Consider the following 18,752-nt stretch of genomic DNA (forward strand, 5'->3'; position numbering starts at 1 on the left):
CAGATCTCATTACGGATGGTTGTGAGCCACCATGTGGTTGCTGGGAATTGAACTCAGGACCTCTGGAAGAGCAGCCAGTGCTCTTAACCTCTGAGCCACCTCTCCAGCCCCTCTGTCATGCTTTTGTCTTTGTGTCCCCATCTAGTGACATGGCTCTGAAAGGTCCACTGAGTCAGGAAACCTAATTCTAACCCAAAAGGCAGAGACCAGGAATGTGCTAATGAAGGAGACACCAAGTATGGGCAGGTGGTCACTGGTGGGGAGGGATGGTCAGGGGCCTGCTCAAATTCTGGGACTCAACTGAAAGCCACGTGTGGGCTAGGCCCCCAACCAGACAGAGTGATGCCTATGGCGTGGCCCACGGACCCACTCCAGTCAGGCAGGGCCCATTCAGATGAGCACCTTCACACTCGGCCAACGCTGGAGGCCAGCACGGGCCCACACTTGCAAGCAGTGACCACACGGGGAAGCCTGGAGCCTGCTTTATTCCATTTCTTTGGGTCAGACTCCTGCCCAAGCCAGACGGAAGATCACAGGGCAGGAGATCCAGCTCCTGCCTGCCCTGGCTCCCAACACTGTGGCTGGGCAGATCCAGGGAACAGAAGTTAGTCCCGAAGTCCCCATGCTGTGTGCGGAGGGCAGTGGTTCTGGTGGGAGGGCCAAGTGTATCATATGGAAGGTTCCAGTCAGATCTTCAACAGCACGGCTCCCATTAATGAAACAGCTTCCAAGGCCTTTTGGAGTAGCGGACATTATCTTTCAGGAGTGGTGACCCCACGGCCATACCCACCTTGTCCCAACGGTGGCCTTTTTTGTAGATGGGCTTGACAGAGCGGGGAGCCCAGCGAGTCAGGTAGCTGTAGAGGGAACACAAGAAGGTTGGCATGCCGGAACCGAACAGCAGGGCACTGTCCCGCCAGGCTGTAGCGGCTGCATCATCCCGTCCACCAGTCTTCCTCTCAGAGGGCAAAGCATTTTCCTGGGAGAAACTGCTGTTCTGGGAACGGATGGACGGACCCTGGCTGTTACAGTGTGTGGTCAGGGTCAGGCAGCCCAGGCCGTCCCCTTGACCTTTCTAAGATCATCCACACTCAGGGGAGGGCCGAGGAAGAGGACGCTTGGACCACAGCTCTCCAGCCCGACCCAGGGAAGGGTAAAGGCGGGGAACCCGGCACTCTTCCCCACTTGGCTGCTTTAGACACCCGGCCTCCAGAAAACTCCTCAGGGGACCACACTGGTGCAGGACCCTGCCCCTCACCCAACCCGCTGGAAGCAAGGGATGAACACAGTGGGTGCAGTCCCAGGCCAGCAGGTTCCTGTAAGTGGGAGAGGGTAGGAAAAGATGGCGGCCACCCATGGTCCTCTGGCCTCCTCTGGGGATAGCCTGGGCCCAGATTGTTCCTGGAAAAGTGGCTCACAGCACTGAGACCGGGGTTTACTCTGTTCATAATGATACCTGGCTCCTGACCAGAAAGGCTGAACTAGAAAGTTCAGCCACAAAGGCCAGGGGTCCTCCCGTGTTCTATGAGAGGTTGAGGCCTGCCCTGGCCGCCTCCAGAGACCCTCAAGTAAGCTTCTTAATTTAAAAACTAGTATTCCTGGCAGAAATGAAAATCTATTTTTTTGGCTGAAATCTTTGGCTGAAAAAGGGGTTGCTGACTCACGCACGCCTTTCCTCCGTGCTCCTCTGGACCTTGGTCTTTGGCTGGTAGCCTTATGTAGAGGGGAAGCTCCTGGAGGCCCAGCCCTGGTGTGTGCGGGACCCAGGAGGTGGAGGCAAGGCGCCCCCAGCTGCCTGGGGTACTGCTGTCTCTGCAGTCAGTGGTTCCAGGACAACAGCCTGCTCCATCACAGGCTCCTCACCACCAGCTGGCCCTGGTACTGGCTTCTCCCAGTCCTGGGGTGGGGGTGAGGGGTGGGTGCAGGCCCATGAAACAGGGTGCTCACCAGGACTCAAGGACCTCAGAAGACCCCAGCTGACCACTCTCCAAGCTGCCCTCCTCAGCTGCCCTCCAGCTAGCTCGGGGCCAGATGCCTGTGCCATGTGGAGCAGCCACTGCCAGGGAGGCTGGGTGGCCTCCCGTCAGCCCTCTGTGAACCCCGCAGCTCTAGTCAGAACTCAGGCTTTCCTAAATCATCCCCTTTCTACCTCTTCTGAGCAAGGAGGACCGGCCTGTGTCCCCATGCACAGAAGAGCAGGAAAGGGGAGACCATCCCCTCTGCTGGAGAAGATACTGTTGCACCCGGGGGTTGAGGACACAAGGGAGTGAGCAGGGCCTAAGCCCTTGGGTGCAGACCAGGGACCCTTGGGTGCAATCCCAGCATCCCTTGTACAGGGATCAGCACCTCCTGAGCCAGGACGTCCCCTCCCCCAGGGATGGCCTTTTGCAACTCAAGAGCCCCCACACATCATCAATCCTGTGTCACACCAAAGGACACCGGATGTAAGGGAGGGAGCCTGGCCTAGCTTCAAAGGCCCGAGGGCAGGATGGATTGTGTCCTCAGGCTTGCTGCTGTCTCTAAAGAGCCAGGGTGGGGGTGGGCTCAACCCCCAAACAGACCAGAGCATGCCCTGCTCCTCGGGGCTGCTGGCAGAGAGCCAGTCCAGCTCTGCTCAGCATCTAGGAATGAGGAGGCAAGGCACAAGGAAGCAAGCCTACATTACCCACCTCACACCCTCCACCTAGCAACCTGGCCTCCCAGCATCCACCTGGGTACTGGTAGGGATCTCTGCAGAGACCTGTGGGGACTTGGGAGTCTGGCTCTGCCTCAGCCACCCTGCAGAGTATGCCCTTCTCACTATCAGGAGAGGCAGCCTGACACACTGGAGGAGGGAGGCCCGCTGGGGGCCTAAGAACGCAAACTCTTCTCTCAACAAGGGGGTACTGCAGATCTAAGTGCCTGTGAGGGTGACGTCATGGAGAGGGAGCGTGCAGCAGGAGGGCTGTCTGAATATCAGGTGAGACTGCTCTCACTCCAGAGGGCCTGCCTACCCTGCTGCTGCTGGAGGGCTGCCCTGCGTCTCTCCCTCCTGAGAGCCCAGGAGAGCCCAGGATGTCAAGGAAGCGGTGAAGGCTGTTCACTGCACGACTCCAGGGCGCAGTGGTGCTGCCGGAGCCTCTGTGCAGGCTGCCTTGATGCAATGCCGTGTACAGTGGTCCTACCCAGACAGTCCCCACGGCGAAGGCTTGCTCTGCCCTGTGATACCCCAGTGCTGGAGAGAGCTGGGATACTGCAGGTCTGCAGCAGCGCGCAACATCCCCACAGCAATGCGGTGTGATGTCACCAACGGGAAAACATATTCTAATGCCCAACTGTGTCAAGGCCCTCTAGGACGGAAAAGAGGAGACGTGGGCCAGGGAGGGAGGCGGCAGACGGCATACAGTACAACCACAGAGGGAAAGATGGACTGGGCCGGCTCTCCTGGGCTGCTGGGAGAGCCACGGGACAAGCCTCTGAATGCGGTGAGATCCACGGGCTTAGAGTGCTTGGGTCAATTGTGCTCATGTTTCCTTACCGGTTGAGCTTGGGTTTATTCTTCGGTAAGGACCCTTCTGGAAGCCGTGGCCTGTGATCTGGGAACAGACCTGAGTGGAAGAACATACAGTCAGCCTGTCTCCACAGCTCTGAAAGGGCCAGGGGTAAAGACCACGGAAGTGGGGAGCAGGGGGACACGGTGGGGGTGGGGCAGACAACCAATGTCCTGCTTATCGCCTCTCCGGCTGTGACAGCTGGCTGGGCCGAGGAGCCTGCAGCCCACCACCCCTCTTAGCCCTGGGCACCCTGACCTGCTCGGTGGGCCATCTTTACACACTCCTCGATCTTTCGGTGTTCTTCCTTGCACAAGCCTGTGACACTCCGGGGCAGCATGCCTCCATGAGGCCGGATGAACTGACTGAGCAGCAGCACGTCCTAGTGAAAACCAAAAACTGGAATGTAGGTCAGCTGGGTTTCCTTGTATGCTGGGAACCAGGGCTGTGGGCTCTGCAGGGGTCCCAGCAGGACAACTCATTAGGACAAAGGGTTCCCAAGAGCTCCCCCAAAATCTTCTGACACATTAGGTGAGACCAGAAATGCTCTAGTAAGCATTTTACCATCAGTCCTTAGTAGTAGTAGTAAAAAGTCTGGTCGTCTGCCAGGGAGTTGCAGTGCATGTCTTTAATCCCAGCACTTGGGAGGCAGGAGGATCTCTGAGTTGGAGGCCAGCCTGGTCTACAGAACGAGTTCTAGGATAACCAGAGGTGTTAGACCTCTGAAACCCTGTCTCAAAAACAAAACACAAAAACAAACAAAAAATAAAAAACCAACCAAACAACTGGAAACACAAGTGTCCAGTGGTCACTGGTCATTCTCATCTGCTGGGGTAGGACATTACAGCATTTCCATGAGCGGCAACGCCTGTTCCACCCCAGCGCAGACTTAGGTGGCCCAGGTGAAGTGCACACAGACAGCTGCTCCCCCTGCTGTTCTGCTCAGGTGCTAGGCAGGACCGCGCTGAAAGGAAGGAACCGGGCTGTCCACATTTCCTAAGCCCAGGTGGGAATGGGTCCCTGGGCCTCCTGTCACACACCTAACAAGCTGTGTGGGATGAAGTCTAGCAAAAAGGACGAACTGGTAAGGAACCCTCTCCTCCACCTTAAATGGCTCAAAGGGTTAAGTAACACTTGTCCCTACCAGGGCCCAGTGCCAGCCTGTGTCCGTTCCCTAAACTGCTGCCTTGCTGTATGACCGCAAATTTGTTTTAATCACTGGACGGCTCCTGGGAACCCCAGGCCCCAGACTCCCAGCCCAGCCCTCTGCAGACTTGGACTCATCCACAGCTAAGGTGCTGCTGGCTTGCATCCTCAGCACCCTTCACTGCAGGCTGCCGAGCCCGCAACAGCAGCACACAGCTTGGGCCAACGGTGCTCCAAGTGGAAAGAGGAAAGAGGAAAAACAACTTTAGCCTTTACCTTGGAGAGGATTAGATTTCTTCTCCTGGAAAAACAGCCAAATCAATTTCCTGGAAATGGCCAGCAGGACACTGCCCTGAGTGGCTGGGCAGGTGTGGGGTTTGCCTCCCTCTCTGCAGCTGGGATTACGAGCATGCCTGTCTCTTCACTGACATCCATGAGACAGGAAGCTCTGGACTCAGCCTTCTGCTGTACTCTGAGCACTAATTTTCAGAGGACCCAGGGCAGAGCCCTGCCCTGCCCCCATGCCTGGGGGTGGACTAAAGCCAAGGTTCCCAGCCCCGGAGATTAGTTGGGTCACTCTGTTCAGATCTTCCTGCACTTATCATCTGACCAGGATCTCTGCCCTTAGCCAACCTGTGCCTCAGAGGGGAATCGGAACAACACACAGGTCAAACTGGCCCAGAGCCCGAATCACCTGAAACCCCCAGGGCGCGCCTGTCAGTGAGCGCTCTGGAGAACAAGTGTGTCCAGGCTGGGTCCTGTCTTCTCTGCACGGTAGCAGGTGGCACATGGGCTCTGCCTGGCTTCTTCGATCTGGATCCTGGCTGATACTTAGTGCGGGAGGATTGCAGCAAGATTATTAACTTCTCCATGCCCAAGATTCCCTCACTGCAAAGCAAGGATAAAGTCCCTACTTCACGGGTTAATTAGAAATCGAAGGGCCAGTAAGATGGCTCTGCCAGTAAAGGTATTTGCTATGCCTGACTACCCGAGATTGAGCCCCAGGATCCACATGCAGGAAGGAGAAAGCTGACCTCCACGTGTATGCTGTGGTATCTGTTCCTTCACAAAAAAAGACTAAGTGACGCTGGTCGGTGGTGGCACACACTTTTAATCCCAGCACTCAGGACGCAGAGGCAAGAGGATCTCTGAGTTCAAGGCCAGCCTGGGCGACAGAGTGAGTTCCAGGACAGCCAGGGCTACACAGAGAAACCCTGTCTTGAAAAACTGACCAAATAAACGAAGTGAGTTAAGAAAGCCCGTGAGTGCTCAGGACACGGCCTCCTGGAGCAGGCCCCACACCAACGCTGTCTGCTGCTGGCTATGTTCACCATCATCTCCTTCCCAGAAGCAGCTGCTCTGGAAAAGGTGCAGCAATTGGGTGGTCTGGAGCTGCACTGTGGAGACTAAAATGTGTCTGCAGATCCCACTGTGAAACACCTCATTACCTAGGGGAGAGGAGAGCCAGATCCAGACCTGATTCCAGCCTGGTGAGAACTACCCTGCCCTTCTACACCAGGTCATGAACTCAGTGGCTTCCTGCTCCACAGCCTGTAAGAACTTTAAAAATGCCCAAGTTGAGTGGGTCTGTTTGAGGCTGAGTTGTAGAAGCAATGATTTACCTTAAAAAGCAAAACAAAACAAAACAAAACTGAGGTGCGTAAGTGGTTTGCCTGCGTGTATATATATGTACTGCATGCCTACTCAATATCCTCTGGGGACAGGAGGGCACTGGAGTTGTGGGTGGTTGTGAACTACCATGTGGGTGCGAGGAGCTGAACTAAGGTCCACTGCAAGAACAGCAAATGCTCTTAATACTTTTTTCTTTAAATTTTTGTTGAGATTATTTTATGCATATGGTATTTTGGCTGCATGTATGTATGCAAACCATGTGCATGCAGTGCCTGTGAAGGCCAGAAGAACGTGCTGGATCCTCTGGAACTTGATATATACAGCTTTCACCCACCATGTGGGTGCTGGGAACTGAAGCCCTCTAGAAGAGCAGCCAGTGCTCTTAACCACTGAGCTTTTTCTCCAACCCTCAGCCCAGGCTTCTCAAAGCTCCTTAGCATCTACCACACAGTCAGGGTTGACAGCCACTGGACAAGGCTCCGTTGTCTTTGATGGCCATGTGAGATGCAGCTGTCACTCACTACATAAGGAGGACAACGCTCAAGGTGAGAAGACTCTGGACCCAGTGGACACAGGTGACGGTCTTTACACTCAAACTCACCTCATAGTTGTATTTGTGCTTCAGGTTCCAACGGCAGATGGGACACTGGCCCGAGGGGTTAGGGGGGTTTGGAGTTGCCTTGGGGGTTTCTGTGATTCGGCCTTCAATCTAAGGAGGGAAAAAGAAGCCAGTGTGAGAGCCTGGGTCAGGCATGCAGGTCTTTAACTGTGACCATGCCCTGCATGAACGCCAGCCAAAGCTTACTTCTGGGGGTCTCACGGCAGCAACTAATAAGTCTTCTTGTATGATGGAGATTTTCTGTAGCTGCTATGTGCTGGGCCTTGGCCACCGGCAAGTGGTTTGGCAAACAGACCAGTGCTGCATCCGGTAATCTCAGCAGTGGGTGGCAGAGGCAGGAAAACTAGAAGTTCAAGGCTAGCCTGGGCTATGTAGTATTAAGTTCTAGGCCAGCAGGGGTTATATGTAAGACTCTTGCCTCAAAAACTAGACAAACAGCAATGATGACATCAGACTGACACACATACTGGTAACTAGAGCAGTGTTCTCACCCTTCCTAACACCGCGACCCTTTAATACAGCTCTTCATGTTGTGGTGACCCCCAACCAGAAAATGATTTCCGTTATTACTTCATAACTAATTTTGATACTGCTATGAATATAAATATGTGTTTTCCCATGGTCTCTGGGGATTGTGACCCACAGTTTGAGAACTGCTGAACTAGAGGGGTTTGCCATATCAACTCAGCAAACCACAATAAAACACCTGAACCCTAGGCTTCCTCCCTGACTCTGGAAAGGGTTACACGTGCACATGTTAAAAGTCCCAAATGGGCTGGAGAGATGGCCCAGCAGCTAAGAGTATGGCTGCTCTCGTAGAGGACTGGGCTTGGGTTTCCAGGGGAATCTGATGCCCTCTCCTGGCTTCCAAGGGCACCTGCATGCACATGTACACATTCGGACAACTAGACACACACGGAAACAAGTTCCAAACGGCACAGAGATGGGCCCTTCACAGCGTCCACCCGCTCCACTCGTTATCTGCCGGCAGCACTGCCTCTTCCAGCTTTACACAACAGCGCCGGATCATCCCAACAAGAGGGGGTGTTTCCCCATCTGGCTGTGTCGGGGGACATTTCTGATTGGACAGCTGGGGGAAGGGGTATGATGGGCATCTAGCAAGGATGCACAGGGGAGCCCTCACAATAAAGAGCTCCAGCCAGTGCTGCAGCTGAGAAACCCTGAGAAGAGCCAGACAAGCGGGTGTCTGCTGCTCCTCTCCCTCTGCAAACACATCTGCCTCATGGGCAGATGAACACAATACACGCCCTCCTCTAAATCAAACCAGGGTCCACGCAGTAGACTTAGCTGGCTTGGATAATGTTCTAGGGACCAGGCTGCCTCACACTTGCAGTGAACCTCTTGCCTTTGCTGCCCGAGTTCTGGGATTACAGCTTGCTTTCCTTCTGTCATTTTGAATAACACCTTTCAAATACCCTGCAGAGGCCACGTGTAACATGACCTTCCCATCATGGCTGTACCCTGTGACCCAGCCTTGGAATGGATAAGTGTACTAAAGCAATGATCTGGGAGTCAGCTCCAATTGCAGAGGCAGCTTAGCAGGCCTCGCTGAGACTGAATCCTAAGAGCATGGCTGGGATGGATTTGAGAGGCACAGGAACAAAAGTAACCCTGTCACCTGGACTGGGAAAGGCTACAAGTTCTGCTCAGTTATGTCAGGCACCACTACCCAACCCCCACTTCTACCATGGCAACCCCAAACACGTCAGAGAGAAGCTGAGGGCCAGGGAAAATCTGCAGGTGCATGGGAGGCCTCCAGGGCCCCAGGAGAAAGCCAACACTCATTGGCTCACTGTCACTTGGCTGGTTCTGTGCTAAGAATGGTTCACATGTACCAGTTCCTCTAACTCCCACAACTTAGTGCGGCAGGCGTCAGATCTGATTTTGGAGAACATACACCCACAGTCAGTCACAGCAGCACCTGACAGAGCTGCAGTGTCTCCACGTTCTCTCTATAAACAGCAGATCCATGCCTCACATGGAAAACCCTCTTTACACTTAGAAGTCAGCTGCGACAGCATCATCAGCTGGGAAGCAAGCCTGTGATTCTGAGTATCTAACACACTAGCTTCTCTTAGAGATGCTGCTATTGGTGGTGAACTAGCTGGTTCTGAAGTCTGAAGTGGCAGATGACAGCCAGGCATGGTCTGCCACGGTCTTCAAGGGAAAGTGGAAACAGCCAACAGAAGAATAATGGGCATTGTGATGAGCTAGAAAAAAAGGCCGGACCCAGGACAAGGGCAGCATTAGCAGGAGATGCAGTGGGTGGGGGACTCTCTTCAGCACTAGCACTCTGTACCCAGAAAAGTGGAAGCAAGATGCCACTTCAAAAGTCTGATGTCAGGTTGGGTATGGTGCATGCCTTCTAGCGCTCGCGAGGCAGAGGCAGGCAGATCTTTGTGAGTTTGAGGCCAGCCTGGTCTACAAAGGGAGTTTCAGGACAGCCAGGATTACATAGAGAAACCTTGTCTCAAAAAACAAAAACAAAAAAGTTTGATGTCACCCTTTTCTCCAGCACAGAGTTTACAGGGTGAATGAATGCCTTTTGCCATTTGAGACAGGGTCTCTTGTAGCCCAGGCTTGCTCACTATATAGCTGACGATGGCCTTGAACTCCTGATGCACAATCATGCCCAGACTGTTTTAGGTTTTAATCAGAAAACTGGAGAGATGCCCAAATGGGATGGAGTACCCTAAAAAGTAAGAATTAGGTAGAAGCTAACCAGAGGAAAGGACAAGGAGGTATTCTGGGAGAAGAATGATTGGATTTCTCCTGGGGATAAGACTGCCTTGTGGAGGCCTATACTTGGCTGACTGCCAAAGAGGTTAAGCCCTTGGTTGACATGGAAGTTCCTGAGCCTTCTGGGAGCTCTGTGAGGTGGCTGAGAATTCCTTGGAGGCATAGAAGACCATGTGAAAACAAGGTTGTCTTTTAAGGATTATGGGATAATCTAGGCCCCATGACTGACTCCCCAAGGGAAGCAAGATGGGCCCAGTGAGGGAAAGGGGGGCATGGGTGGAAGAATCGTTCCAGTTTTCTTACCAAGAGACAAGCCAGGGTGCCAGCTAGTGCGGTTAGGGCCTAGGGACTATCATCTCTTAACGCATCACTTAAGGGTCACTCTTTACAGACAGAAAGCAAGGATCAGATGTCCAGGCCCTGGCTCTGGGCCAACTAACTCTGGTTCTGTAGGCCTGCAAGGCTGCCTTGGTTTCCCCTTTGGGAAACTGATTTATCACTTGCCAGAGAACATATTAGCAAAGGCCTCTGGGACTTTGTCATACAAAAGGTCACTTTAATCAAGTAACAGATACCTCAGTACAGGCACAGTGACTGTTCTTGATTAACCACACTACGGCACACAGCCCGAAAAATAGTAGACTTGAGGATTTATGGTCTCAGAGGGAGCAGATCCCGGAGCCAGGAGTCCAGATTGGGCCTCCCTCCCTCCCTCCCTCAGAGGAGCAGCCAGGCGGCTCCGAGCGAGCGTTGAGGAGGCCGTGAGTGGCCAGCGCAGCAGCGATACTTACTATGGTCGTCTTCCCTTCTTGGATCTCCACCACTAGAGATAAAGGGGAAAATTAGGTCAGCCATTTAATAAGGAACAGGGAGTTTCAAATAACAGCTCAAGTTCTGCACAGGCAGAGGAGAGGAGCCTCCAGTCTGCACTCTCTCACGGCCCCTGCCTGGGACAGAAAGCGGGCAAGGGTCACCCCCAAGGGCCAAGGCTGTATGCCCTTGAGGCTGGCTGTGGGCTAGCCTGAGGAGCTCAGGCTGCAGCAGCTCTCTGGGATTAAGGGGCTCCATGCTGGGTTTTTGCCTTTTGAAGCTGAGACTCATCTTGATTCTGTCTAGAAGAATTGGCAAACTGAATAGCTGTGGCGGGAAAACTGCCATGCGTTTGAGGCCAGCCTGGGCTATAATATAAAGTAAGACTCTGTTTCAAAGACTTTAAGCAAAGGGGGACCAGATCCTGTCCTGTGTGGCAAAAATAACCAAAAGCTTTCAGAGCAGCAGGCCTGAAGGGATCAGAGGGACCTCTTACACATGTCCCTTCACAGAGGGAATCAGACCAAAGTGGTTTCTAACTGTGAAAGGTTTGCAATCTAAAACACAGCACTGTCTGTGGTCCGGTGGTGGCTTTTCAATGAGACAAATCCAATCCCAAAACGTCTCCTGAGACCCCTCAAGACTGCATGGCACTGGCCGTGAGGGAAAGTCTCTGCTCCATCCCTCCTCATCTCCCCGAGGCTTCTGTTCGGTATCACACCAAAGGAAGGGACGGAAGCGGTAGCAGTCAGGAGCCTGGAGACATCAGGCGCAGCAGGGCTTTAGGGAACACTGTTAGTCCACACTGAGGACAACCCAGGCCCTACTGATGCTTGAGACGGACAGGAGAGAAGTGGAGGCGAGCCCAGGAGCTGCACACACCTGTCACCTAACTGGGACACTGAACGACAAGGCCGATGGCACCGGAAGCTGCCGCCAGCTCTCACACACAGCAACTGGTCCCAGAGAGCCTCCCATGCTCCTGACTGTTGAGAAAGAGAGCCGCAGCTGCTAGCAAGGAGCTGGTACACAGCAAATGCTCAATAAATGCCATCAAGGAGTGAAATAATCACCACTGTCTCCTTTTAACTGCTACACCAGGGAGCTGGAGCCCACAGTCTGCAAACCGCCTCTCCAGATGCTAAAAGCCCATTTAAACAGTAGTTTGGCTACCACAGTTTAGTTTCACTTAGCTCTGGCTAACACAAGAAGTAATACAGATTAGAAAAGCACCTAAGGTCCCTGACTTCGAGAATTCAGTGGGAGCTAAAGATCTCTCCCTGAGAAAAATATCTACCTGCAAATACACAATTGGCCATGGGTTTCAGGAGGCTCACAGTCAGCTGTAGGGTATGTGTTAGAGACCTGGCTATTCCTCAGAGGTGGAAGGGGGTATACTTGTGTTTCTTTTCTTTCTTCTTCTTCTTCTTTTTTTTTTTTTTTTGCGTACCATATTTTCTAAAATAAACATATGCTGCTTCTGCAAAAACATAGTATAAACAATAAAAAGAGAAGGGCCTAAGGAAAAGAGGCAATGCTAACCCAACCAGAGCCCATGTCAGCATCTGTGACCACTGAGCTCTGTGACCGACACCTAATTGAACACAGGCTGCCTGGAATGAGTCCTCACTTGTTCTCTGGGCAAACCATTCATAAAGAATCATTACTCCAAAACAACCAAGCTGAGAGCCCTCTCTGTCCAACTCCAGACGCACACAGTGAGGCAATGACCAGAAAAAGCCAGAGGCTTTCTTCGGAGAACACTGCAGCCACTAATCAGAACAAACTAGGTTCCTGGTGCAGAAGAAACTGCGTCACCTCACACACGGTTCTACTTGTCCAGAACGGAGACCAACCCATGAACGGGATGTGGGGGAGACTCAACCTGGTTGTCAGCCTGGAAGCCAGCACAGCTGCAGAGGGAAGGTCACCACGGTGTCCACTGCAGAATGGCCCACACAGGGGACCAAGGACAGCAGGAGGGCAGTCTCCAGCCCAGGAGACCCCAGCTACCCTAGAAAGTTTGCTACTACACAAAAAAACTGGGGGAGGGCCAGAGGGTAGCCAAATGGGGGCAGCAACAGATAGGGGGTCAGTTTCTGAGAAGTGGCAGGAAACAAAAGCAGACCCATTCTCTACCACGGAGTCAGTACCAGGACAATGGCCTGAAACACAAAGAGCATAAACATGTGGTTTCCTTCTTGGTCCAGGCTCTTGGGCCCTAACCATGAGGTAAACAAGTCTAACAAAACACACATCACTCTCGGCAAAGCCCCAAACCCTGAAGTCATCCCACTGGCCCCTGGAAAAGAGATCAAAGCCCATGGCAGGCTCCACTGTTCACAAGTTCTCCCACAGCAGCCTCGAGCCAGTGAGTGTCTTTCTAGAAGCTGTGGGTAAAACAACAGGCAGATGCTTATCTAAGAGAGACAATCTGTCAAACCAGAGGAAGGACCCAAGGAACTCACAGGAGACACAGACTGATCAGGGCAGGGAGTCAGTGCAGGGGAAGAAGGGCCGGCTGTGGCCTGGAGAGGCCCTCAGCAGATTTAAGCCGTTGGAAAGAGGAGATAGGAATCAAAAATAGTATTGACTTTCAGTGTGCATAGAAAAACATGGCAAACCCAAACAAAACCTGAGATCCATTTGTCCTAGGCCCCCTCTCCATTCAAGAGAAGAGGTGGGTAAGAAAAGCTGGACAAAGGTTCAGGCGCCAATAGAAAACTTACTTAGGAAAAAAAGCAGCCACCCCTGCATCCTGAGACATGTCAGTGTGAAGTCAGCCACCAGACACGACACTGCTTTCTAAGAGAACTAAGGCTGCATCCTCAAGCCTGGCACCCCTCACACACATGGAATGATCTTCTCAAGTGAGGCAGCATGTGAACTGAGAATCAGGAAGGGGCAGCAGCCTCGCTCTCCCTCCTGGGCGGAGGAACAGCAGAAGAGGAAGGCACAGTCTTTGCCCTGGAGGAGGGAAGGGAAGCAAGTATGGGAACTTCACCGTAATAAAGCCCATGTCTCATAAAGAGGTCCTCTGAGTACTTCAGGAAATACTCCTAGGACGGAGTCCAAGACCACTGCATTAGAACAGCCTGGAGCAAGCAGCCATGTGGTGAGACCGTAATGGGCGCAGAAGAAGCGCTGATGGACACATGAACACAGGCAGACACGGCGCACTGGGGCTGACGGACTCAGCTGTTTAGTAAAGGAGGCCGTGAGGGAAGGTGGAGGCTGTGGGGCTGCAGGGCAAGACAGCAGTGAGCAGCCCGAGGCCAAGGCCTCACAGAGCCGTGCACACTAAGATGGAGGCAGCCCTCTGCCCCAGCAGGCACATCGGAGTGCTCGTGTTTCCGGTCGCTGCCCGTGTCTCAAGCACCATCTCCTCCAGTTCACCTTTCATCACTCAAGGTTCTGGGTCTCCAGCTGCCTCCCTCCGGGTTCTCTTCCCTGGAATTCGGGATGGAATGTCCCTCTGTCCTGGGCTTCAGAGCCTCACTGCTGCTTACCAACTTTCCCCATTAGCAGGGCACTAAATCTTAAAAAATCCCAACTTCCTTTCAAAGCTCTCTGCTCCAGAATTGCTCACGTATCAGATGGCCTCTCTTAGCTTCCTAAAAGAGACAAATTCCCTCTGGCCTTGCATCATTTCAATACATTCTGCCTCAAGGTCACGGCTGTCAATTCACATGTTCATGGCTTCTTGTCATGAAGGCATCTCCTTCACAAGGGTGGTCAGGCAGGAAGTTTCTAACACCATCCTTGCTAAATCTGACAGTCATTGATGAAATCACTGGACATTCTTCAGCAAGTTAACTGGTAAGAGCCTTTCAGTAAGGGAGAGGACCTGCCATGGAGGGCCAGGGCTGTGGGACACTGGAGACCGAAGAGCATTACCTCTGCTTTCAACTATACTACTTAGAGCTGAGGTCAGGTCAGCTACTGAATCTTTAGAACTGGATTCCCACACCCGTCAAAATAAAGACGGCTAATATCTACCTTTAGGGAAGACTGAGGAGACTTTTATGGAAAATCTAGCACATTCCTGGAGGAAAGCACTTAGTAAGTCAGTTTCCTCATTTGTCCCTCCAGCCTTGCTTTTTCCATAACCCACTCACTCTCACTTTGGGCTTGTATGTACCTGCCAATCCTCCCTCTCTCTCTCTCTCTCTCTCTCTCTCTCTCTCTCTCTCTCTCTCTCTCTCTCACACACACACACACACACACACACACACACACACACACACACACACACAGTTTCAGAGACAAGGCTTCAATATGTAGCTCCAGCTGGCCTGGAACTCTCTAAGTAGATCAGGCTGACCTCAGAATTCACAGAGACCCACCTGCCTCTGCCTGTCCACCTCCACCCCATGTCAAACTTTAGACCAGGCTGTCTCAGCATCAGCACTACTGACATTTTGGGCCAGCTGGTTCTTTGTCGTGGAGCTGCCATGTGTGTTGTAGGACATTTAAAGGTATTCCTAGCCACTCACCAGAGGCTGGTACCAGTCACGACAACCAAAAAGGTTTCTAGACATTGCTAATGTTTTGGGGATGGGAGAAAGGGAACGGATGACCACACTGAGAAACTTAAAGGCTTAGACTGAAAGTTTATAGCAATGATGCTGGTACTCGGTCCTCAGGAGTCTCTTTTCTTCTGGATTCCAAGCCTCATGAATTCTCCCTACAGTTATGTAGCTTTATCCTTGAAAAGCAATATGCTTGAATATTTTCAGCAGGAGAATCAGCTTGTTTGCCACAGCTTTAAATTTTACATGCACAATGATATTTGCGTGTCAAGGATGCTAGCTAAACCAATGAAAATCAGCTGTATAGGTCGTACCAAAAGGCAGAATATCACAGGTTCACTTAAAGGTTTAGAGATGGGTGATTCCAAAGACTATAAAATATGACAGGGCTTTCACATAAAAGCACATCAATTCAATTTAATATTTAGCCTAGAGAGCAGGCTGTCTAAACAGTGGCAAACAGACAGGAGAGTTAACAACCAAGTATTTGTAGAGAGGACCAAACATTGGTTATTTAATTCATCATCCACAGACTCTCCAGTTAAAAACAGTTCTCGCTGGGCATGGTGGTGCGTGACTGTCATACCAGTCCTTGGGAGGCAGAGGCAGGGAACTGCTAGATGTTCAAGGCCAGCATGGTCTACCTAGAAAGTTAAAGGCCATCCGAGGCTAATTAGCAAAATTGTGTCTGAAACAACAAGTTTTTTATGTGAAATCTCAAATATTTCTGTTTTAAAACTAATCATACAAGAAACTACCTATAAAAAAACAAACAAACCCCTACATAACATACAAACTACAAATCATACAAGACACCCTCTTGATTTCTTTTTATCTTTTCAAGTATAAAACTATGTAACTATAGTAAAAACAACAACAAAACCCAACCCACACACACACACAGTAAAGAACTGTATGATGGCACACGCCTCCAAGTTCACATTCAGGAGACAGAGGCAGGTGGATTTCCGTGAGTTTAAGGGCAGCCTGCTCTACACAACAAGTTCCAGGTCAGCTAAGGCAATATAGTGAGACTCTGTCTCAAAAATTTAAAAAAAAGTTTTTTTTTTTTGTTTTTTTTTTGTTTGTTTGTTTTTGTTTTTTAAGTTTCTTGTTTTTCTGAGACAGGGTTTCTCTGTGTAGCTCTGGCTGTCCACCTGGGAACTCTCTCTATAGACCAGGCTGGCCTTGAACTCAGAGATCTGCCTGCCTCTGCCTCCCGAGTGCTGGGATTAAGGTTTGCAATACCACCGCCAGGCCCTAATCTGCCACTCTTAATGAAGTGACTGTTTGAAACTAAAGAGACCTCTTCTAAGTTGTGCATAATGGTTTAAGGCTATTAATCACATAACTGGGGAGGCTGAGGCCTCTTCTTTGATTTTGTGGCTCTTTTTTTTCTTTTTTCCCCCCTCCAACAAACTGATTACTCTTTCCAGTTGGTTACTTCTCAACTTTGACCGATATCCACTGGTTGGCCAACACTGTGCTAGAATTTTAAAAACAAGCCCCTTACTCCATCATTTGTCTAGCACATCACCGACCCATTCCTGCTTCCCACAGAACACTGCAGACTGTATCCCCTTAGGAGCCTGCTCAAGAAACATCTTCTTTATGAGAACTTCCAACGGCCTTTGTTATTTCCGGTAACAGAATCTTCCTGCACTTTGTCGTGCAGATGGATGACTTTCATTTACTGGGGGATGTACACATATCTCATCAGAACCCCAGCTTCGCAGAGAGGCTGTGCTTTCTCCTTGTACAGCCCTTCACAGCTTGACTCACAGCATTTGGCCTTCAGTTGATGCTAGAATCGGGTTACTTTTCTAGATTTAATATTAGTGAAATGCAGAACCAACACTAACCACTTGCTTCTTAGTTGTTCGGCTGCCTCTGCACCTTGGCTGCCTCTCAGATTAGTAGCCTAGACACACACACACCACACACACACACACACACACACACACACACACACACAAAGCCACCACCTAGTCACATTTTCAGAAGAGAGAATGAAAAGAGACGCTTTGGGGCATGCTTTAATCAAGGTGAGGGCGATTTGGAAACCATGAGAGAGGTAGCATTCAGCCCTTTATAGCTCTTCCGAACTCTGAGATACCCGTCTTTGATCTCTCAATCCTCCTTAACTTCCGGAAGACACTAAGAACCGGGAAGCGAAGCAACAGCGCCAGGGTCTGAACCGGCTTTTAAGCGTCCCGCGGGGGGCCGCACCTCCGACGTCTCGGAATCGCGCAGAGCGAGCGGCACCCCGGGGTCGCGGAAGTCTGTTTGATGGCTGTTCTCAAGTTCTAGAGGTCGCTGGGTCCTGGGACTCACCTTCTCTCAGCCCACGAGCTGGAAGCCATAACCAGCCGGTCGCGGCGGGGCCTGCCAGGAACCCTTGGAGCTGCCGCCCGCAGCCGGACACCAGCGCCCTGAGGGCCGCCATCTTGGAAACACACCTGACCTCGCGTGTACTTCCGCTTCCGGAGCGGGGCGTACGCAGCCGCCGTGCGGGTTTCTCGTGGTTACTCCGATTGCTTCTGGTTCGCTCAGCAGTCGGGATTGGGTCTAAGGGGATGCGCCTTTGTGTGAAGCAGGTGTTCTGTTCTGAATGTCTAGGGGAGATCCTCCGGCAGCTGTATGGCAGAACCTGGTCCCTAAAGTTGCCTGTTAGTTTCTCCTGGTAAATCGCACACCTCACCATTTCTTTAGTTTTTCTTCCTGCTTGCCAGCCGTGGGTTTTCAGCTTTTGTGATTGGGGCTAGGCCCATCAGGACAGATAGAAATGGTAATGGACTCTGGCTCTGGGAGCCCCAGACCTGGAACAGAATTGACCTTCCTCCCACCTGCCAGTCTTCCTGTCCTGAACTTGGCACCACCCATCTGCCTATTCTTAAAAATGCTTTGTTAAGAGTTTACTTCAAACTTCAGTCACTGTGGAAATGACGTTGACCTCCCCTATGCAGCATCTGTCTGGTTCTCTGCAGCATCTGTCTGGTCCTCTGCAGCATCTGTCTGGTTCTCTGCAGCATCTGTCTGGTTCTCTGCAGCATCTGTCTTGGTGCTCCACGGTTGCAGTCTCCCCGATGGGATTGCAAATTCTATTAAGGCAGAAACATTGTTGCCAGATGTGGTGGTTCGTGCCTTTAATCCCAGCACTAGGGAGGTTGAGGTAGGTGGATCTCTGTGAATTCCAGGACAGCCTGGTCTACATAGTGAGTTCCAGGATAGTCAGAGCTACACAGTGAGACCCTGTCTCAAAAAAGAAAGATTGCAATTTTTGTTGACTCTCATGCCCCCAGCTCCTAACACAGGTCCCTGATATTTAATAACACATAATAATGGTACAATGTATACTTGTCAGTGAATAAGTAGAACCTGTTTTATAAAATAGGTTGTTGCAAAGATTAAATAAATCGTTCATGATCAATAAATATAAGCTAGTTAATAGGACAATTATGGAGATGGCTCTTTTCACGAGCTTGACATATTTGCCTTATAAGAAAAGTTAAAATACTAAAAAGAAAATAAAATTGCTTAATTTTCCTTCTTTCAGATTTTCAGGACATAGAGGATGTTCCCCTGAGCTACCTAAGAAAGGAAAATCATTTACACCTCAATTCTTCCTTTTGATGATGAAGGCCTTCCCCCACGCTTTATCCAATATAAGCCTAAAAGGGGTGGGGGGGTCCCTAGTTATCCTACTCTGGTCCTCTGGTGAGA

At 51.3% G+C, this 18,752-nt stretch overlaps 1 protein-coding gene across 2 annotated transcripts; it reads right to left on the minus strand.

Moving 5' to 3' along the window:
- Window positions 1-466: 466 nt before the first annotated feature.
- Window positions 467-17,507, minus strand: Mrps18a (mitochondrial ribosomal protein S18A). Of its 2 annotated transcripts, none has more exons than XM_028887213.2 (6): window positions 17,364-17,507; window positions 10,479-10,510; window positions 6,910-7,017; window positions 3,789-3,912; window positions 3,518-3,587; window positions 467-857 (listed from the first exon to the last, which is right to left on the minus strand). In XM_028887213.2, the coding sequence occupies exons 1-6, from the start codon at window positions 17,473-17,475 to the stop codon at window positions 713-715; spliced, it is 591 nt and encodes a 196-aa protein (XP_028743046.2). In that variant the 5' UTR covers window positions 17,476-17,507; the 3' UTR covers window positions 467-712. The 2 variants fall into 2 exon arrangements, with proteins under 2 accessions (XP_028743046.2, XP_037055399.1); XM_037199504.1 differs by lacking the exon at window positions 17,364-17,507 and adding an exon at window positions 11,795-11,948.
- Window positions 17,508-18,752: the final 1,245 nt, after the last annotated feature.

This window comes from Peromyscus leucopus, chromosome 16_21, assembly GCF_004664715.2.
Source record: "Peromyscus leucopus breed LL Stock chromosome 16_21, UCI_PerLeu_2.1, whole genome shotgun sequence".
NCBI lineage: Eukaryota > Metazoa > Chordata > Mammalia > Rodentia > Cricetidae > Peromyscus > Peromyscus leucopus.

What these genes read in the sequence shown, in the direction of transcription:
- Mrps18a (XM_028887213.2), bottom strand. Translation starts at nt 17,475, where the DNA reads ATGGCGGCCCTCAGGGCGCTGGTGTCCGGCTGCGGGCGGCAGCTCCAA. An exon ending in AGCTCGTGGGCTGAGAGAAG is followed by an intron (nt 10,511 to 17,363) that starts GTGAGTCCCAGG and finishes CTTTATCTCTAG; the next exon opens with TGGTGGAGATCCAAGAAGGG. An exon ending in AATAAACCCAAGCTCAACCG is followed by an intron (nt 858 to 3,517) that starts GTAAGGAAACAT and finishes TTCCCTCTACAG; the next exon opens with CTACCTGACTCGCTGGGCTC.